Below are 22,935 nucleotides of genomic sequence, written 5' to 3' on the forward strand. Positions count from 1 at the left end.
TGTTAGTTGTTGTCTCTGATTGGGAACCATATTTAGGTAGCCTGTTTTGTATTGTGGGTTGGGGGTGGTTATTTTCCGTGTCAGTCCCACACGGAACTGTTTCGGTTTGTATTTCACGTATCGTTTATTGTTCCTGTTACTGTGTTCCTGTGTTTGTGTTGTCACTTTACGGGACTGTTTCGTTTATTCGTTATTTTGTTTGTTTCAAGTATTCATATTAAAATGGATACTCACCACGCTGCATCTTGGTCCGACCTTTCTTACTCCTCGTCAGAGGAGGATGAAGAATATCGTTACACCTAATACCTTTTTTGCACTATTGGTTAGAGCCTGTAAGTAAGCATTTCACTGTAAGGTCTACACCTGTTGTATTTGGCGCACGTGACAAATAAACTGTGATTTAATTTGATTTGAAAGTAACTATTGCTCACCAATCTTGCAGTAACCACGTTCTGCTAGTGAAATTAAAATTAATTAATTTATCAATGCAGAATTGGGTTAAAGAGCAAGATTCTTTGATATTTTTTTCTTTCAGCTTTTTCCCCCCAGACTATCTGAAGATAAATATTCGCACTCTAGCCCATGTTCTTAAAGAACAAGTCCGAAAATGCTAATATAGTGTCTTGCCAAAGTATTCATCCCCCTTGCCGTTTTTACTATTTTGTTGCATTACAACCTGTAATTTAAATTGATTTTTATTTGGATTTCATTTAATGGACATACACAAAATAGTCCAAATTTGTGAAGTGAAATGGAAAAAAACTTGTTTCATAAAATTCAAAAAAATTCAAAACGGAAAAGTGGAGCGTGCATATTTATTCACCCCCTTTGCTATGAAGCCCCTAAATAAGATCTGGTGCAACCAATTACCATCAGAAGTCACATAATTAGTTAAGTAAAGTCCACCTGTGTGCAATCTAAGTGTCACATGATCTGTCACATGATCTCAGTATATATACACCTGTTCCCAAAGGCCCCAGAGTCTGCAACACCACTAAGCAAGGGGCACCACCAAGCAAGCAGCACCATGCAGACCAAGGAGCTCTCCAAACAGGTCAGGGACAATGTTGTGGAGAAGTATAGATCAGGGTTGAGTTATAAAAAAATATCCGAAAATTTGAACATCCCACGGAGCACCATTAAATCCATTATTTTAAAAAATTGAAAGAATATGGCACCACAACAAACCTGCCAGAGAGGGCCCCCCACTAAAACTCACGTACCAGGCAAGGAGGGTATTAATCAGAGAGGCAACAAAGTGACCAAAGATAACCCTGAAGGAGCTGCAAAGCTCCACAGCGGAGTTTGGAGTATCTGTCCATAGGACCACTTTAAGCCGTACACTCCACAGAGCTGGGCTTTACGGAAGAGTGGCCAGAAAAAAGTCATTTACTTAAAGAAAAAAATAAGCAAACACGTTTGGTGTTCGCCAAAAGGCATGTGGGAGACTCCCCAAACATATAGAAGAAGGTACTCTGGTCAGATGAGACTAAAATTTAGCTTTTTGGCCATCAAGGAAAATGCTATGTCTGGCGCAAACCAAACACCACACATCACCCCGATGACACCATCCCCAATGTTTTTCATTGGCAGGGACTTAGAAATTGGTCTGAATTGAAGGAATGATGGATGGAGCTAAATACAGGGAAATTCTTGAGGGAAACCTGTTTCAGTCTTCAATAGATTTGAGACTGGGACGGAGGTTCACCTTCCAGCAGGACAATGACACTAAGCATACTGCTAAAGCAACACTCAAGTGGTTTAAGAGGAAATGTTTAAATGTCTTGGAGTGGCCTAGTCAAAGCCCAGACCTCAATCCAATTGAGAATCTGTAGTGTATGACTTAAAGATTGCTGTACACCAGCGGAACCGATCCAACTTGAAGGAGCTGGAGCAGTTTTGCCTTGAAGAATGGGCAAACATCCCATTGGCTAGATGTGCCAAGCTTATAGAGGCATACCCCAAGAGACTTGCAGCTGTAATTACTGCAAAAGGTGGTTCTACAAAGTATTGACTTTGGGGGGGTGAATAGTTATGCACGCTCAAGTTTTCAGTTTTTTTGTCTTATTTCTTGTTTGTTTCACAATAAAACATATTTTGCATCTACAAAGTGGGAGGCGTGTTGTGTAAATCAAATTATACAAACCCCCCAAAATCTATTTTAATTCCAGGTTCTAACGCAACAAAATAGGAAAAATGCCAAGCGGGGTGAATACTTTCGCAAGCCACTGTACCATTGATTTGCATTGGATTTGTGCCACAAATGCTAAAAGGTTAGCATTTGAAAAGTGTCTAGGTCAACAAAACCAAAGCATGGATTGATGTCATAACTCGTCCATAGACTGCTTACAGGGTAAGGAAATCAATATGTAATTTTGTACTTTGGGGGAAGTATTCCTTTAAGATACCACAAGACCATTTGCTCTGGACAGCTGCACAGTCACACCAGAGTTACAAAGGCAGCCTTCAACAGCAACCTCTGTATTGTTTTAGTGGAGTGATAATAATAAAGTGTTGTAATTTACAACTGGTCTTTCTTTCCCTTGGTGAAATGGGGATTAAATGGATATTGAGGCAATGCCATTTTTCTTTATCCCTGGGTAAACCAGCACAGCATGCAGCTCAAAGGTAATAAAGCACTCTGTGATCCTCACTCGGATGGAGCTAAAAACTCGCCATGCACCGCTGCATATTAAGACGCCACATCTATCTCATGTTTTCCATCTTAATATATGTTTCAAATGTAACCATTGGTCAGTATGAAATGGCAGACTTGTTGCTTATGAATTTTGTGTGGGGGGATTCAACATGCCAGCTAGATGTTAAATGGGGAAACTATACTGAACAAAAATATAAATGCAACATGAAATAAGTAGGTTTTGTTGTGCCCTCTTCACGACTGTCTTGGTGTGCTTGGACCATGTTAGTTTGTTGGTGATGTGGACAACAAGGAACTTGAAGCTCTCAACCTGCTCCACTGCAGCCCCGTCAATGAGAATGGAGGTGTGCTCGGTCCTCTTTTTCCTGTTGTCCACAATCTCCTTTGTCTTGATCACGTTGAGGGGAGGTTGTTGTCCTGGCACCACACGGCCAGGTCTCTGACCTCCTCCCTATAGACTGTCTCATCGTTGTTGGTGATCAGGCCTACCACTGTTGTGTCATCGGCAAACTTAATGATGGTGTTGGAGTCGTGCCTGGCCGTGCAGTCATGAGTGAACAGGGAGTACAGGAGGGGACTGGGCACGCACCCCTGAGGGGGCCCCTGTGTTGAGGATCAGCGTGGCGGATGTGTTGTTACCTACCCTCACCACCTGGGGCGGGCCATCAGGAAGTCCAGGATCCAGTTGCAGAGGGAGGTGTTTAGTCCCAGGATCCTTAGCTTAGTGATGAGCTTTGAGGGCACTGTGGTGTTGAACGCTGAGCTGTAGTCAATGAATAGCATTCTCACATAGGTGTTCCTTTTGTCCAGGTCATCATCTGCATCATCTGTGGATCTGTTGGGGTGGTATGCAAATTGGAGTGGGTGTTGATGTGAGCTATGACCAACCTTTTAAAGCACTTCATAGCTCCAGACGTGAGTGCTACGGGTCGGTAGTAATTTAGGCAGGTTACCTTAGTGTTCTTGGGCACAGGCACTATGGTGGTCTGCTTGAAACATGTTGGTATTACAGACTCGGACAGGGAGAGGTTGAAAATGTCAGTGAAGACACTTGCCAGTTGGTCAGCGCATGCTCGCAGCACACGTCCTGGTAATCCATCTGGCCCTGCAGCCTTGTGAATGTTGATCTGTTTAAAGCTCTTACTCTGCGGAGAGCGTGATGACACTGTCACTGATCACACAGCTGGTGCTCTCATGCATGTTTCAGTGTTATTTGCCTTGAGGCAAGCATGGAAGTAGTTTAGTTCGTCTGGTAGGCTCGTGTCACTGGGCAGCTCTCGGCTGTGCTTCCCTTTGTAGTCTGTAATGGTTTGCAAGCCCTGCAACCTCCGACGAGTGTCAGAGCCGGTGTATTACGATTCGATCTTCGTCCTGTATTGATGCTTTGCCTGTTTGATGGTTCGTCGGAGGGCTAGCGGGATTTCTTGTAAGCTTCCGGGCTAGAGTCCCGCTCCTTGAAAGCGGCAGCTCTCGCGTTTACTCAGTGAGTTCTGGGCCATCTCTGCCAATGGAATGATCGTCGCCCATTCCCCTGGCCATTCCCCTGGCAATACGACCGCAGAAACCTACCCACATCCTGGTTTACTGTCTCCACCTGCCCATTACTCTCGAGGTGAAAACCTGAGGTAAGGCTGACCTAGACCCCCAGACGCTCCATGAACGCCTTCCAAACCCTGGACGTGAACTGGTGACCCCGATCAGAAACTATGTCCTCAGGCACCCCGTAGTGCCGGAAGACGTGTGTAAACAGGGCCTCCGCAGTCTGTAGGGCAGTAGGGAGACCGGGCAAAGGGAGGAGATGACAGGACTTAGAAAACCGATTCACAACGACCAGGATCGTGGTGTTCCCCTGTGACGGAGGAAGATCGGTCAGGATCTGAAGGGGTTGTAATTTCCCTCTGGGCAGGTGCCTAGGAGCCTTGCACTGAGCGCACACCGAGCAGGAGGAAACATAAACCCTCACGTCCTTGGCCAAAGTGGACCACCAGTACTTGCCACTAATTCTTTTGACTGTCATACCAATGCCCGGATGACCAGAGGAAGGTGACGTGTGAGCCCACCAGATCAATCTGTCATGAACATCGGACGGAACGTACACCTGTCCAGCTGGACACTGAGGTGGAGTAGGCTCTGAACGTGACGCCCGCTCGATGTCCGCGTCCACCTCCCATATCACCAGTGCCACCAGACAAGAGGCCGGAAGTATGGGCGTGGGTTCGATGGACCGCTCCTCTGTATCATACAGTCGTGACAGTGCGTCGGCCTTAGTGTTCTAGGAACCCGGTCTATATGACATCGTAAACCTAAACCGGGTGAAAAACATAGCCCACCTTGCCTGGCGAGGGTTCAGTCTCCTCGCCGCCCGGATATACTCCAGATTACCGTGGTCAGTCCAGATGAGAAAAGGGTGTTTAGCCCCCTCAAGCCAATGTCTCCACACCTTCAGAGCCCTGACGACAACCAACAACTCCCGGTCTCCCACGTCATAGTTTCGCTCCGCCGGGCTGAGCTTCCTCGAGAAGAAAACACAGGGGCGGAGCTTCGGTGGCGTACCCGAGCACTGTGAGAGCACGGCTCCAATCCCAGCCTCGGACGCGTCCACCTCCACTATGAATGCCAAAGAGGGATCCGGATGAGCCAGCACGGGAGCCGAGGTAAACAGATCCTTCAGGCGACCAAAAGCTCTGTCCGTCTCAGCCGACCACCGCAGACGCACCGGTCCCCCCTTCAGCAGTGAGGTAATGGGAGCATAATGGGAGCAGCCCAAAACCCCAGATAAACCTCCGGTAGTAGATGGCAAACCCTAAAAACCGCTGCACTTCCTTTACCGTGGTGGGAGGCGACCAATTACGCACGGCTGCAATGCGGTCACACTCCATCACCAACCCTGATGTGGAAATGCGATATCCTAGGAAGGAGACGGCCTGTTTGAAGAACAAGCATTTCTCAGTTTGACGTACAGGTCATGCTCCAACAGTCGCCCAATTACTCTGCGCACCAGAGACACATACGCGGCGCGTGTAGCGGAATATATCAGAATGTCATCGATGTAAACCACCACACTCTGCCCGTGCAGGTCCCTGAGAATCTCGTCTACAAAGGATTGGAAGACGGCTGGAGCATTCTTCAACCCGTTCGGCATGACGAGGTACTCATAATGGCCGGATGTGGTACTAAACGCTGTCTTTCACTCATCTCTCTCCCGGATACGCAGTTTTGTGAAGAAGCGTGCCCCGTGAAATGACTCAATCGCCGTGGCGATGAGAGTTAGTGGGTAACTGTACCCCACTGTAATGGAATTTAGACCTCTATAGTCAATGCACGGACGCAGACCTCCCTCCTTCTTCTTCACAAAAAAGGAACTTGAGGAGGCGGGTGATGTGGAGGGCAGAATGTACCCCTGCCCTAGAGATTCAGAGACATATGTCTCCATAGCCACCGTTTCCTCCTGTGACAGGGGATACACGTGACTCCTGGGAAGTGCGGCGTCTACCAGGAGATTTATCGCACAATCCCCTCGTCGATGAGGTGGTAAATGAGTCAGCTTCTTTTTACAGAAGGCGATAGCCAAATCGGCAGACTTGGTCTGGACTCTCCACCGTTGTTGCACTGATGGAAACTCCTACACACCTGCCTGAGCACTCCTCTGACCACCCCTGCAGAGCCCTCTGTTGCCACGAACTCTTGGGGTTGGGACAGGCCAACCAGGGTATCCCCAGCACTACGGGAAATGCAGGAGAATCAATAAGGAAGAGACTTATAACCCTCCTGCGTAACCATGTCCAGTGGAGCCGTGGCCTCCCTGATTAGCCCTGACCCTAATGGTCGACTATCTAAAGCGTGCACTGGGAAGGGCTTATCAATCCGAACAAGGGGGATCCCTAAACTATAAGCAAAACCACGGTCAATAAAATTCCCCGCTGCTCCTGAATCTACTAGCGTCTTATGCTGGGAATGTGGATCAAACTCAGGAAAAGAAATCAACACATACATGTGAGCAACGGGGGACTCTGGGTGAGTCTGGTACCTACTCACCTGGGGTGACCGAACAGTGCCCTGCCTGTCGTCTCGACTCCCAGAAGAGCTCCTCCAGCACCGGTCAGCAGTGTGCCCTCTACGACCACATCTGGTGCAGGAAAGGGCTCCTCCTCCGGTCGCCCTCGCTGCAGCACCTCCTAGCTCCATGGGCGTCGGAGCGGAGGTGCTGGGGGATGAAACTGACAGAGCCCGATCCGGACGTTCGCGGGTAGCCAGCAAGTTGTCCAGCAGAATGAACTTGTCCACCAGCTGGTCCAAGGTGAGGGTGGTATCTCTAAAGGCTAGCTCCCGACGGACATCCTCATGCAAACTACACCTATAGTGATCGATCAAGGCCCTGTCATTCCACCCCGTGCCGGCGGCCAAGGTCCGGAACTCCAGTGCGAAGTCCTGCACGCTCCTTGTCTCCTGCCTGAGATGGAACAGATGTTCACCCGCCGCTCGGCCCTCAGGTGGGTGGTCGAACACTGCCCGAAAGCGGCGGGTGAACTCTGGGTAGTGGTCCCTCGCTGAGTCTACCTCATTCCACACCGCGTTGGCCCACTTCAGGGCTTTGCCTGAGAGGCAGGAGACGAGGGCTTTCATGCTCTCACGTCCCGAAGGAGCCGGGTGAACGGTTCCCAGGTAAAGCTCCAGCTGGAGTAAGAACCCCTGGCACCCGGCAGCCGTCCCATCGTACTCCCTCGGGAGCGCGAGCCGAATACCACTGGAACCAGGCGACGAATGAGAGGGTTGTGGGGCTGGTTGTAGTGTGGCTGGTGGAGGTGTAGGAAGGCCACCGCTCTCCCACCTGTCCATCGTCGCCATCACCTGATCCATCGCTGTTCCCAGACGTTGCAGTACTGCCGTATGTTGTTGAACGCGCTCCTCCATGGATATCGGGAGAGCGTCTGCTCCTGCTGACTCCATAATACGGGTGCGGGATTCTGTTGCGATTTCGTTCTGAAGGTAGGTAAGGAGTCAAGCGCAGGAGAGCAGATATGTCAATGTAGCGTTTTTTAATAGGCAAGTCCAAAAACGGTACAGGTACAATAACCCAAAAAGCGCCCAAGACAATGGGAACTCACAGTTACTCACGGAAGGAGAAAAAAACAACGCTCCTTACTATAATAAATCCACGTGAATAAACCGACGAAAGCCTCAACAAGCAACATGAAGATAATCCCGCACAAACCTAAGCGGTGAAATGAAAACCAGGTGTGAATGAACCGAAAACAAAACAAACGGAAAAAGAAAAATGGATCGTGATGACTAGTAGGCCGGTGACGCTGACCGCCGAGCACTGCCCGAACAAGGAGAGGAACCACCTTCGGTGGAAGTCGTGACATGGGGCTGTGAATGATCATACTGAAACATTAGGTGATTGCGCCGGATGAATGGCACGACAATGGTCCTCAGGATCTCGTCACAGTGAATACAATTGTGTTCGTTGTCCATAGCTTATGCCTGCCCATACCATAACCCCACCGCCACCATGGGGCACTCTGTTCACAATGTTGACATCAGCAAACCCGCTCGCCCACACGACACCATACACGTGGTCTGCATTTGGGAGGCCAGGTTGGACGTACTGCCAAATTATCTAAAATTATGTTGGAGGCGGCTTATGGTAGAGAAATTAACATTCAATTCTCCGGCAATAGCTCTGGTGGACATTCCTGCAGTCAGCATGCCAATTGCATGCTCCCTCAACTTCAGACATCTGTAATGTTGTGTGACAAAACTGCACATTTTAGAGTGGCCTTTTATTCTCCCCAGCACAAGGTGCACCTGTGTAATGATTGTGCTGTTTAAATCAGCTTCTTGATATGCCACACCTGTCAGGTGTTTGGAACAATATACTCTACAAGTACATCAAATTTCCAGAGTGGGCTCTGTTAATTCTGAACTCCCTCTGCTGCTGACTATCTGAATGTGCAATCCTAAAGGAGGACTGTAATTGGTTAATTACCTATAATGTCCATCTCTATGTATAAAATGGGTCATAATTAAAAGTGCCAGAGAGCCCACTCTGGAAATGTGACCTGTTTAAAGAGTATATTGTTACAAACAATATGTCTAAAAGTAAGCTACGTTTAAAAAGGGTAGTTTTGAGATATTAATATGAATATTTGTAATGTTGAATAAATGAATGTGAAAATGTGTATTTCAGAATATAAACATACCCCATATTCGAGAGAACACTATAAGGAGTATAATAACACCAAGATGTTGTCTGTATCATGTACGGTTCACAGATCATACGGTCTAAAGAAATAACCTAAAATGGTCAATTTCATCATGATTTTAAGGAAATTGGTTGTGATACAAATGTAAAAAGCATGTTAAACATCCTCTTCCCAATTAAATTCCTATGTGAGAATTGCTAGAACAATCTGCGATACCAAAAATATTTTTCTGCTCCCGCTGGCATGGAATTATAGCCTAGGGGCTATTATAAAACAAGTTTTTAAACACAACTAGCCGGTTATCATTATTGTACTGATACAGTAGCTGTGAGTGTGGCTTAGGACATACAGTATCCCAGGGGTAGGAAACCCTGTTCCTGGAGTGCCCAGCTGAGCTAAATGATCAGTTCAGTGATTGCCTAAATTCATAGCATACCAGCATACCTGGTCTTCCAGGTTGGTTAAATTTAAAAACATGAAGTGCCTGCGGCACTCCAGGACCAGGGTTGCCTAGCCTTGCAGTAGCATATACCTCCTACCTCCCAATAGGCCTACTGTACACAGCTCAACACCTGTTGGCTACAAGCAAACAAGTTGTAAAAAAACAACATGAAGCCAAGTGACACTGGTGGGGCAAAATAAAAGCCCTATAAATGTTAGGCTATATTTTGATAAGTGATAGAGTAGGCCTAAATATGGGGATTTGTTTTATTATCTAATTGTAAAGTAGCATATTAATCTGTTATCTTTTTTGATGTGTTATTCAAAAACTTTCTTGGACAATTATCTTCAATATTAGGCATCTTTCTTGTTAGTTTTTTTTACTATGTGGGATAAGAAAAAAACTACAAGAAGAAAGTATTTTTTAAAACCTCCCACTTTGGCTGGAGTGTCAATGTGTAGTTCGTACATGCAGAATTGTTTTCTTGAAGCTGTACCACGCCATTTTTCCTACATTTCCCCCCACATGGGCCAACTCCTTAGCAATTTGAGTTTGAGCTAATGAGCTTCAGCCCCTGGTATTTGAGTGACAGCCAGCAAAAGGCCTGCCCAGCATTAACCAATGAGGTTGCAGGGCAGACCCAATGGCTCAGTGGACACAGCAAAGAGAGCGTGTCTTTGTATCCCAAACCACACCCTCTCCAATACCAACCTTGGTCGGTCGGAGGGCCCTCGGTTGTCACATGTTGCTGATGAAACTCTGGGTGACTTCCAGAGAGTGGCAATGGGATCAATAAACCCGCCAACTGCACGACACACTCCTGTCTTGAATTATGCAATTCATGTTCCACTTTTAAATAATAAAACAAACATGATATTCTAATTAACAAATCCCCCCTGTAGTTTTACAATATATAAACCTCAGTTACAGTTAAACATTTAATTTGGGAGATATTCATCTGTTATATGTGTCAAGTCTCAAAATCATGCGTAAAATTGTTTGTATTACATTGTGAGAACTCCAAACATATTGCAGTGTGTGTCTGGATGTTCTGAAGCCTGCAGCCTTGCTGGCTAGGTAGAAGTGGCTATCTGAGGGTCTAATTAGCCCCTTCACCCGCAATAATTTCCCCTCCCCTCAGCTTTGGGACACTTGTGCAAATGGCAGAGGTGCACATGAACATGCAATTTTCGGGACCACTTTTGGATTGTGAGTGTTACTTTCAGAACGTCTGGCTAAAAAGTATACAAAAGTATCAGATAATCTCTTTAAACATTCGGCAGCCCCCTAGGTGTCTCACTTTCGCAGTGTTTGCATGGATTCAAGGGAAAGAAGAGTGACTCGGTGCGTTGACGTCACCGTTGTGTTGATTTGCTAACACGAAAGAAGAGAGGAGTTAGTGCGTGTGAGAGCGGGTACTGTGAACTGCATTACTATGCTGTAGCCCAATAACCACACATTCGGAATCAAAACGTGCAACTTAGGTGAGTACTGATATGGGTGCGCAGCTTTCGTGTTACAGTGACAGACCCGCTTTTCTGCATGCTTATAGTTGTTGTTTGCCTGTGTACTCTCCCATTATGAATGCTTTAATAATATGTTTGTTATCATCATTTTAAACCCACATGAAGTTACAGTAGCCCATAGGGAGTTGCGGCGCAACAGTGTGACAAGCAAAGTTCAAATATCAATTTCTGTGTGCGCTGAAGTGTTTTAAATTGAAAGTGTTTGGGTGTCAGATGAAGCCACAAGTCTGAGCGCATGAAAGGTGTTGAAGTTAACATAAACACAGCATGTAAAGATGTTAGGTTGACGTAACCGTCTGTTAACGTATTCGGGAGATCGCAGCACGAGAACGTGAGGTCTGGGTTTAGGCTACATTGCAAATCAGACAGTGTGACGTTCTTCCATGTGGTTTATTCTGAGAATCGTGTTTTCCTGTTGAAATGAGAATACAGTATACGCTGATACCTCACGCCGCTGTTATTTTCCTGGAAGTTTAAAAAACGAATAATGACGCACTTGGGGTGCTTGTGTAGCGGTGATCACAAATCATCACGAACACAGGGGCAATAGTCTGAACTGTGTCCATCTATTTTAGCTGATGTAGGCTACATTGTACAGTAGGGACCCGCATAGTAAATTGATAGACTGCTGCTAATTCCTTGATTCGTAATCACGTTGCCTCCGCTTGATGCAAATCATTTAGTATAATTGTTTTTATAGATGGAATGGCGAGTTGAATTGCTATCGATATGGGTTATATCGCTCTTCCAAGCTCGAGCATGACATGTCCAATTAAAATGCTATAAACTGCAACGATAGCACTTCAATGATATCACTTCAGACGATTCCACCTGTGTGTTAATCAGAATAGCAAGCTAGTGAATTTAATCATTGTTGCAACCAGTCCCCGCTGAGATCATGTATTTGTGTCTCATTCGCACGTATGTAACGTTACTTTAGTAGACTCTGCAGAGATAAGTGTGAGTACTGTTTGTTATTGAGCAAAATGTGTCTGGACACAATTTCCACGAGCATAGGTTTTTATTGTTTCGGCTTTAAACATCAGGACTCATTTGAGTATAGACTACATTTTAAAGAGATGTGCGCCTTGGACAGACAGCTGGCTGGCTACAGTTGGTCTTTAGAAGATTCTCGATCTGATTGCATTATGTTGGCGTTTAAATGCGCTCAATACAGCATTTTGACTGAAACGAATAATTCAACCTTCGAATGGTGTCTTCTGCACGTATCACACGATTGCGTTAAATTATTTGGTGACATTAACGCACTGTCTCAAACCTGGGGTGTTATCATTAGTCCAAACAGTTGCAAAACGGAACGATTTCCAACTAAAACGAGTTGGACAAATTCAGGTAGGTCCCTCTCCGTTTTGTTCTGTTTGCTTCCGTTTAAGAAACGTTTTGCAACAGAGTCGATTTAATTAATACGTTTTCTGGGCTTTACATTACTGATCCTCATTAGACAACTTTCGATTGTTTCATATGGTAAACCTGGGACACTTAGGCTGCTTTTACACAGGCAGCGCAATTCTGATCTTTTTCCACTAATTAGTCTTTTGACCAATCACATCAGGGGTATATCCATTACGTCCTGCAACGGAAACCGTTTTACCGTTTAAGAACCAAATGGAAGCAAACAGAACAAAGGGAACGAAACAGGTAAGGACCTACCTGAATTTGTCCAATAAAAACTCTTGTTTTCGTCACACGTTTTCTTTTTGGCATAAAAGAGAAGTTTTGCAACATAATTGACGTAATGAATACACCCAGACCTTTTCACATCAGATCTTTTCACAGCTAATCTGATTGGTCAAAAGACCAATTAGTGAAAAAAAATATCAGATTTGGGCTGCCTGTCTAAACGCAGCCTAACCATATTATGCAACGCTACAGACATTGACCTATTTACTAGGTCATAAATTAGAGCTAAATTGGTATTTGTGTCTTAAAGACAATTTTGTTGTTTACACCACCACATTATTTGTTGGACAGCCACTACTAATATACAGTCTCATCAATATCCGATTTATACAGCCTTGATTAACTGCTCAACAATATATCTGATGACTGCCAACTGTTGACTTTTTTTGTGAGAGCCACTCTGATAAGCCTAGGTATTGCTAATCTAGTATAACTGTTTAGGAAATGTGGATGCAAAATTAAGGCATGAATTAATATATTTTTTTTATCTGCTGTTTATCAATCTTATTTCAGGGAACATTTTAAATATATGTAGCCTATATTTTTATGTTTACTGATTTTATAATGGAATATTTCTAATTTGTTCAATTATAAAAGGATTTTCCTAAAATAATGATACATTATCATATTAATTGTAAAAGTTACTAATATAACATTTACATCAATGATAATAACAATATCAACAGTCAGGAATATATTATGATAATTTAGTATTATTAACTTATAGGTTATTATTCTTGAGGTGTTGTCTTTTGTGAGTGGGCAATGATACATACAGTGCCTTCAGAAAGTAGTCCTACCCCTTGACCTTTTCCACATTTTGTTTCTGGTTCAGCCTGAATTTAAAATAGATTAAATTGGCTAACACGCATCATGTCAAAGTGAAAGTATGTTTTTCAAATGATTACAAATTAATAAAAAATGAAAAGTTTAAATGTCTTGAGTCCATAAGTATTCAACCCTTTTGTTATGGCAAGCCTAAATAAGTTCAGTAGTAAAAATGTGCTTAACAAGTCACATAATAAGTTGCAATAATAGTTTTTAACATGATTTTTGAATGACAACCTCATCTCTGTAGCCCACGCATACAATTATCCGTAAGGACCCTCAGTCGAGCAGTGAATTTCAAACACAGATTCAACCACAAATAGCAGGGAGGTTTTCCAATGCCTCACAAAGAGCACCTATTGGCAGATGGGTAAAAAAAACAAAAAAAACAGACATTGAATATCCCTTTGAGCATGGTGGAGTTATTAATTACACTTTGGGTGGTGTATCAATACACCCAGTTACTACAAAGATACAGGCATCCTTCCTAATGCAGTTGCCGGAGAGAAAGGAAACCGCTCATGGATTTCACCATGAGGCCAATGGTGACTTTAAAACAGTTACATAGTTCAATGGCTATGATAAGAGGGTACTACGGATGGATCAACACAATACTAACCTAATTGACAGTGAAAAGAAGGAAGCCTGAACCGAATACAACAATTCCAAAACATGCATCCTGTTTGCAACAAGGCACTAATGTAAAACATTTGGGAAACATTCAGGACACTTTTTTTTAATACAAAATGTTATGTTTTGGGAAAATACAACACATTACTGAGTACTACTCTCCATATTTTCAAGCATTGTGATGGCTGCATAAATCAAATGTATTTATAAAGCCCTTTTTACATCAGCCAATGTCACAAAGTGCTACCCATCATGTTATGGGTATGCTTGTAATCATTAAGGACTGCAGAGTTTTTCAGGATAAAAAAGAAACAGACTGGAGCTAAGCACTTCCCAGAAGAAAATCTGGTTGTCTGTTTTCCACCAGACACTGGGAGATCAATTCATCTTTCAGCAGGACGATAACCTAAAACACAAGGCCAAATCTACATGAGTGGATTACCAAGAAGACCAAGATTACCAAGGTTTCCATTAACCCAGTAGGCAGGTTTCCGTTTATTTGACAAAGCAATGTTGCAACAACAAAAAAAGTGACATATGTAATGGAAACGGCAGCTATAGGAGACATAAAGAACATTTTTCTAAAGATCAACAAAATGTTTATCCATTCGACGGGTGGATTTTCCTTCTGTCAAACTTCATTTATTGCGATGAATTATGAAGGAAACTGTGTTTTTATAATAAATTATGATTGCGGAATCATTTTGAAGGTATCCAGGGCATGTGATTTCACCGCGTAACTATAAAGCTCCATTCCACATTTCATTCTAAATGCGTACGTCTTGAAAAATATATATATTTTTGAACTATAAATTATTTTCTTTGCAAAACAAATATTGTACTGACTTTAAAAAATGCCTGAATTGCTTCGCCTTGCTTTTCTGGTTGGCTGGCAAGTTTCCCCACCCAATTATTTCAGATCAACAGGAGTACAAGTTTCACCATGGCACGGTCCGTAACGATACGTTGGCACATGAGAATTATTAGGATATGGCAAATAATAGTAAATTATTGCATTCTATCAATGCTGGCTTTAGCGGGCTGAAACCCTATGAAACCGATAGGTGTGAGGGAATACAGGACCATTTATTAATGTGCAATTTGCCTAAATGGGTAATGGAAACACTTCAACCATTTTGATTTAACACACTAGATTTCTTTTTTTTTTTTTTTTTTTTTAGGTGTGTGACATCATTACGTCCAGCTGTTTTCATTAACATGATATTTAAATGTAAATGCACCCTTGCAGGCAATTTTTTTAAATCAAACTTTTTAAATTGTCGACAAACAAACAATCACTGGACAAGTTAATGGAAACGTAGCTAGTGAATGATCCTGAGTGGCTGAGTTAAATTTTCAGCAGATTTAAGTCAGTACTAAGGCAAGACCGTAAAATGGTTGTCTAGCAATGATCATCAATCAATTCGACAGAGCTTGAAGAATTAAAAAAATATATATATAGGCAAATCTTGCACAATACAGGTGTGCAAAGCTCTTACACTTATCCAGAAATACTCACAGCTGTAATCACTGCCAAAGGTGATTCTAACACTTATTGACTCGGGGTTGAATACTTATCTAATCAACATATGTTCGTTTTATTTTCCATATTTTTTACAAATGTTTGAATTTGTCTTCTACTTTGACATGAAAGTATCTTGTGTAGATTGTTGACAAAAAAAAGGCAAATCCATTTTAATCCCACTTTGTAACAGTCAAGGGATGTGAATAATTTCTGAAGGCACTGTACAGGGCCAACGTGTGTTCAAGTCATTGATCTCACAGCCTAGCCTACTTCCCGCCTGTAGTATGCATCTGATCTCACTCTTCCGAACCAAGTAAAAGCAGTAATGGAAACTATTCTGTCCATGTATAAACCTGCACTTTTGGCATATGTACATGTAAAACATACAATACAAGCATTTCGCTACACTCGCATTAACATCTGCTAACCATGTGTATGTGACCAATACAATTTTATTTGATATAATCTTGTTGGTGCTGCATGGTGTTTGTCCTTTTGCGACATCCTCTGTTCCAACTATTCCTGGCAGCCGCTCGCTGCTCGCTCCCTCCTCGGCTCACTGCTTCTCTCTGTGATGAGAATACTGAATAAGATGCCATTTAATTTCAGAATGGGTGTTGATGGTCTTTGTGAACCAAGCGCCAACGCGTTCTAACAAAGACTAGGGTGTTGCAAGGTTCTCAAGGGTCCTTATTTGTCGCTGTCCATGTGCTTCCACCTGTCAGATAACTATAAATTGAGGGGCAAAATATGTGATTAATTTTTTTTAAAATTCTGCTTGGCTTTTGACTTCTGTTATTTATCAATTGATAATTTGCTCTATGTTCACCCATTTCAAGTATGATGTTTTTGCATGACATTTTTACAATCCTAGCAGGGTTGTGTCCATAGCTGTATTTCTTATGTACAGAACAGCTCAATGTCATGTTCATATTATTTCCCCCCTTTTTTTTTAATGAAGTGTCCCGTGTTATTGTATAGCCTATTTGAATGAGAACAATTGAATTTAAAATGCCCAGAAAATAAGGATAAATTGCTCGTCTTTATCTAATTGAAATACAAGCCAAGTACAGTTGAAGTCGGAAGTTTGCATACATTTAGGTTGGAGTCATTAAAACTCGTTTTTCAACCACTCCACACATTTCTTGTTAACAAACTATAGTTTTGGCAAGTTGGTTAGGACATCTACTTTGTGCATGACACAAGTCATTTTTCCAACAATTGTTTACAGACAGATTATTTCACTTATAATTCACTGTATCACAATTCCAGTAGGTCAGAAGTTTACATACAGTAAGTTGACTGTACCTTTAAACAGCTTGGAAAATTCCAGAAAATGATGTCATGGCTTTAGAAGCTTCTGATAGGCTAATTGACATAATTTGAGTCAATTGTAGGTGTACCTCTGGATGTATTTCAAGGCCTACCTTCAAACTCAGTGCCTCTTTGCTTGACATCATGGGAAAATTGAAAGAAATCAGCCAAGACCTCAGAAAAAAAATTGTGGACCTCCGCCAGTCTGGTTCATCCTTGGGAGCAATTTCCAAACGTCTGAAGGTACCACGTTCATCTGTACAAACAATAGTATGCAAGTATAAACACCATGGGACCAGACAGTCGTCATACCGCTCAGGAAAGAGATGTGTTCGGTCTCCTAGAGATGAATGTACTTGTGTGAAAAGTGCAAATCAATCCCAGAACAACAGCAAAGGCCCTTGTGAAGATGCTGGAGGAAACAGGTACAAAAGTATCTATATCCACAGTAAAACGAGTCCTATATCGACATAACCTGAAAGGCTGCTCAGCAAGGAAGAAACCACTGCTCCAAAACTGCCATAAAAAAAGCTAGACTACGGTTTGCAACTGCACATGGGGACAAAGATTGTACTTTTTGGTGAAATGTCCTCTGGTCTGATGATACAAAAATATAATTTGGCCATAATGACCATCATTATGTTTGGAAGAAAAAGGGGGAGGCTTGCAAGCCGACGAACACCATCCCAACCGTGAAGCATAAGGGTGGTAGCATCATGTTGTGGGGGTGCTTTGCTGCAGGAGGGACTGGTGCACTTAACAAAATAGATGGGATCATGAGGGAGGAAAATGATGTGGATATATTGAAGCAACATCTCAAGACATCAGTCAGGAAGTTAAAGCTTGGTCGCAAATGGGTCTTCCAAATGGACAATGACCCCAAGCATACTTCCAACGTTGTGTCAAAATGTCTCAAGGACAACAAAGTCAAGGTATTGGAGTGGCCATCGCAAAGCCCTGACCTCAATCCTATAGAAAATTTGTGGGCAGAACTGAAAAAGCGTGTGCGAGCAAGGAGGCCTACAAACCTGATTCAGTTACACTAGCTCTGTCAGGAGGAATGGGCCAAAATTCACCCAACTTATTGTGGGAAGCTTGTGGAAGGCTACCTGAAACGTTAAACAATATAAAGGCAATGCTACCAAATACTAATTGAGTGTATGTAAACTTCTGACCCACTGGGAATGTGATGAAAGAAATAAAAGCTGAAATAAATCATTCTCTCCACTATTATTCGGACATGTCACATTCTTAAAATAAAGTGGTGATCCTAACTGACCTAAGACAGGGAATTTTTGCAAGGATTAAATGTCAGGAATTGTGAGAAACTGAGTTTAAATGTATTTGGCTAAGGTTTATGTAAACTTACGACTTCAACTGTAACAATTATGGTTTGAAATGGCTTTTATAATAAACTGCATTAATTAATACAACAGTAATTTCTTATTTTAACTAAACACTGCAGAACTATGTTTGGATTTTTTAAAATCTAAAGCGTAGGTTTATATATTGGTCTGTTCTTATTCAAAAGTTATTAGAAGTTTATTGGACTTAGAAAAAATATGGTATCTAGTTAAGAAGTCAACAATTATTTAGATATATTTTTAAAGTACTGTATTTTCCTAAAATATTCAGTGCTTTTTCTTTTTCTCTATCCATTCTCTCCAGATTGACCTTATCTTGTTTACAAAGATACCGGTAAGTGAACAAACTGCTGAGGAGTGAAAGCAAGCCTCATGAGTTGGCCTGGCGGATCTCAGCGACGTTATGGATTTGACTAAAATGGGTATGATCCAGCTCCAGAACCCTAACCACCCCACGGCCCTGCTGAAGAAGGCTAACCAGATGCGTCTGGCAGGAACCCTCTGCGATGTGGTCATCATGGTGGACAGCCAGGAGTTCCATGCTCATCGGACTGTGCTGGCCTGCACCAGCAAGATGTTTGAGATCCTGTTTCACCGCAACAGCCAGCATTACACCCTGGACTTTCTTTCACCAAAGACCTTCCAGCAGATACTGGAGTATGCCTACACTGCCACACTCCAGGCCAAAGTGGAAGACCTGGACGACCTACTGTACGCAGCAGAGATTCTAGAAATTGAGTACCTGGAGGAGCAATGCCTCAAGATCCTGGAGACAATCCAGTCCTCAGACGACAACGACACGGAGGTCAACATGAACGATGAAGGCACGGAGGAAGACGATGAGCGCAAGGGCAGGCAAGGAGGGAAGACCGCCAAGAAGCATTCCATGGAGGGGAGCTACCATTCAGCTGTCCAGCAAGCCTCGGCCCTGGCCAGCATGGTGGACCAGAGCCCCTCTGTCTCCACATCCTTCGGGCTCTCCACCATGAGCCCAACCAAAGCTGCCGTGGACAGCCTGATGAGCATAGGCCAGTCCCTCCTGCAGCAGGGCTTTGGGGGCGAGCACCTGACTCAAGGAAACTCCCACCACCAATTGATGACCGAGATCAAGACCGAGATGATGCAAGTGGATGAAGGCGGAGGCCACGGGAGCCCCAGAACCATGGAGTCCAGCGCCTCCAGCAATGGCAAAAGGAGCGGCGAGTTGGACAAGAACCGTGATGGCCCCGGGACTCCAACCAGGAGCAGTGTGATCACAAGCGCCCGCGAGCTGCACTACGTCCGGGAGGATGGCATGGGCGACTCCCAAGCAGATGGCGGCCAAATGGGTCTGGAAGCCATGGCGGGTATGACAGGCATGACCGAGAAACACCTGGCCTCCTTGTACTCGCTGCCTACCAATCATAAAAATGAGGCTATGCTATCCATGCCGGCCTCCATGGCCTCTTCTCTCCATATGTCCCCTGCCCTGGCCATGTCCATGGATTTCAGTGCCTACGGGGGACTTCTGCCCCAGAGCTTCATCCAAAGGGAGTTCTTCAACAAGTTGGGGGAGCTGGCTGCCGGTATGAAGCCAGACGGTAGGAACCAGCATGAACGCTGCAACGTGTGTGGCGCAGAGCTACCAGACAACGAAGCTGTGGAGCAACATAGGTAAGCTCAACTTTGTTTAACTTCATGTCACTAGATTGGTTCCATTAACATTTGTAAACTTATTGATCTTTGCCAAAATCTATCTTTCTTTAAATCGACGTTAAAATGCTATTTTAAGTCATCTCTGTACAATAACTTAATTTAAGTGTGCTGATATACAGTGCCTTCGGAAAGTATTCAGACCCCTTGACTTTTTCCACATTTTGGTATGTTACAGCCTTATTCTAAAATTGATTAAAACATTTTTTTTCTCTCAGCAAACTATACACAATACCGCATAATGACAAAGCGAAAACAGGTTTTAGACATTTTTGCAAATGTATTACAAATAAAAACCAGATGAATACTTATGTAAATAAGTTCACACCCTTTGCTTTCAGACTCGAAATTGAGGTCAATTCAATTGATTGGACGTGATTTGGAAAGGCATACACCTGTCCGATATAAGGTTTCACAGTTGACAGTGCATGTCAGAGCAAAAACCAAGCCATGAGGTCGAAGGAATTGTCCGTAGAGCTCCGAGACAGGATTGTGTCGAGGCACAGATCTGGGGAAGGGTACCAAAAAATGTCTGCAGCATTGAAGGTCCCCAAGAACATAGTGGCCTCCATTTCTTAGACCTGGCCGTGTGGCCAAACTGAGCAATTGGGGAAGAAGGGCCTTGGTCAGAGAGGTGACCAAGAACCCAATGGTTCTCTCAAGAACCCAACAGCGCTCTGGAGTTCCTCTGTGGAGATGGGAGAACCTTCCAGACGGACAAGCATCTCTGCAGCACTCCACCAATCAGGCTTTATGGTAGAGTTGCCAAACAGAAGCCACTCTGTAAAAGGCACATGACAGCCTGCTTGGAATTTGCCAAAAGACACCTAAAGGACAAGATTCTGGTCTGATGAAACCAAGATTGAACTCTTTGGCCTGAATGCCAAGCGTCACATCTGAAGGAAACCTGGCACCATCCCTACGGTGAAGCATGGTGGTGGTAGCATCATGCTGTGGGGATGTGTTTCAGCGGAAGAGACTAGGTAGACTAGTAAGGATCGATGCAAACGGAGCAAAGTCAAGAGGTCCTTGATGAAAACCTGCTCCAGAGCACTCGGGACCTCAGACTGAGGGTGAAGATTCACCTTCCAACAGGACAATGACCCGAAGCACACAGCCAAGACAAACCAGGTGTGGCTTCGGGACAAGTCTCTGAATGTCCTTGAGTGGCCCAACCAGAGCCCGGACTTGAACCCGATCGAACATCACTGGAGAGACCTGAAAATATCTGTGCAACAACGCTCCCCATCCAACCTGGCAGAGCTTGAGAGGATCTGCAAAGAGGAATGGGAGGAACTTCCCAAAAACAGGTCTACCAAGCTTGTAGCGTCCTACCCAAGACGACGTGAGGCTGTAATCGCTGCCAAAGGTGCTTCAACAAAGTACTGAGTAAAGGGTCTGAATACTTATGTAAATGTGATATTAATAAAATTAGCAAATATTTCTAAAAATCTGTTTTTGCTTTAGGATTTTTGGGTATTGTGTGTAGATTGAGGGGACAATTTAATCCATTTTAGCATAAGGCTGTAACGTAACAGTGGAAAAAGTCAAGGGGTCTGAATACTTTCCGAAGGCACTGCACGTACATATAATATAGGCCTACATTTTTCAACCTTAAATCATTCTGGAATCTACCTATCAAAAGTTGTGGTTGTCTTTTTTTAAATCTTGAATATGTTTATTTTTTTGCTCATATACACTGAACAAAAATATAAACGCATCATGTAAAGTGTTGGTACCATGTTTCATGAGCTGAAAAAAAATCCCAGAAAATGTCGATATGCACAAAAAGCATATTGCTCTCAAATTTTGTGCACACATTTCTTTACTTCCCTGTTTATGTGCATTTCTTCTTTGCCAAGATAATCAATCCACCTGACAGATGGGGCATATTAAGATGCTGATTAAACAGCATGATCATTACACAGGTGCATCTTGTGCTGGGGACAATAAAAGGCCACTTTAAAATGTGACAACTGCACAACACAATGCCACATGTCTCAAGTTGAGGGATTGTGCAATTGGCATGCAAGAATGTCCACGCGAGCTGTTGCTAGATAATTGAATGTTAATTTCTCTACCATAAGCCACCTCCAATGTCATTTTAGAGAATTTGGCTGTACGTCCAACCGGCCTCAACCGCAGACCACCTGTTAATCCTCCAGCTTCTTTCTTCTCACTTTGTCACTTAGGTTAGTATTGTGGAGTAACTACAATGCTGTTGATCCATCCTCAGTTTTCTCCTATCATAGCCAGTAAACAATAACTGTTTTAAAGTCCCAATTAGCCTCTTGGAGAAATCCCTGTGGTTTCCTTCCTTTCCGGTGACGGAGTTAGGAACAAAGCTTTATCTTTGTAGTGTCTGGGTGTATTTATACAGAATGCAAAGTGTAATTAATAACTTCAGCATGCTGAAAGGGATATTCAATGTCTGTTTTTTTTTACCCGTCTTCCAATAGTTGCCCTTCTTTGTAAGGCATTTGAAGACCTCCCTGGTCTTCGTGGTGGAATCTGTGTTTGAAATTCACTGCTCGACTGAGGGACCTTGCAATTATCTGTATGTGTGGGGTACAGAGATTATGTAGTCATTCAAAAATCACGTTGCTCACTATTATTGCACACAGTGAGTCCATGCAACTTATTATGTGACATGTTAAGCACATTTTTAGTCCTGAACTTATTTAGGCTTTCCATACTAAAGGGGTTGAATACTTGTTGACTCAAGCCATTTCAGTTTTCATTTGTAAAAATATCTAAAAACATAATTCCACTTTGACATTAGGGGTATTGTGTGTAGACCTGTAACACAACAAAATGTTAAAGTCCAAAGGGTGTGAATACTTTCTGAAGGTACCGTAGCAAACTACAGTTGAAGTCGGAAGTTTTACATACACTTAGGTTGGAGTCATTTACTTGTTTTTCATCCACTCCACTAATTTCTTGTTAGCAAACTATAGTTTTAGCAAGTCGGGTCAGGACATCTTTGTGCATGACACAAGTCATTTTTCCAACAATTGTTTACAGACAGATTATTTCACTTATAATTCA

General features: G+C 43.3%; 1 protein-coding gene across 2 annotated transcripts in view; it reads left to right on the forward strand.

The window, feature by feature from the left end:
* The first annotated feature begins 10,496 nt into the window (after nucleotides 1-10,496).
* LOC111950314 (zinc finger and BTB domain-containing protein 16-A) overlaps nucleotides 10,497-22,935 on the forward strand; it is a 168,846-nt gene continuing 156,407 nt past the window's right edge. The window contains exons 1-2 of one of the 2 annotated variants that reach the window (XM_023967799.2): nucleotides 10,497-10,791; nucleotides 18,500-19,848. In XM_023967799.2, the coding sequence (XP_023823567.1) occupies nucleotides 18,599-19,848 (1,250 nt within the window). In that variant the 5' untranslated portion in view covers nucleotides 10,497-10,791; nucleotides 18,500-18,598. The remainder of the gene's footprint in view (nucleotides 10,792-18,499; nucleotides 19,849-22,935) is intronic. The other variant, XM_023967798.2, reaches the window with a different exon arrangement.

This window comes from Salvelinus sp. IW2-2015, linkage group LG23, assembly GCF_002910315.2.
Source record: "Salvelinus sp. IW2-2015 linkage group LG23, ASM291031v2, whole genome shotgun sequence".
Taxonomy (NCBI): Eukaryota; Metazoa; Chordata; class Actinopteri; order Salmoniformes; family Salmonidae; genus Salvelinus; species Salvelinus sp. IW2-2015.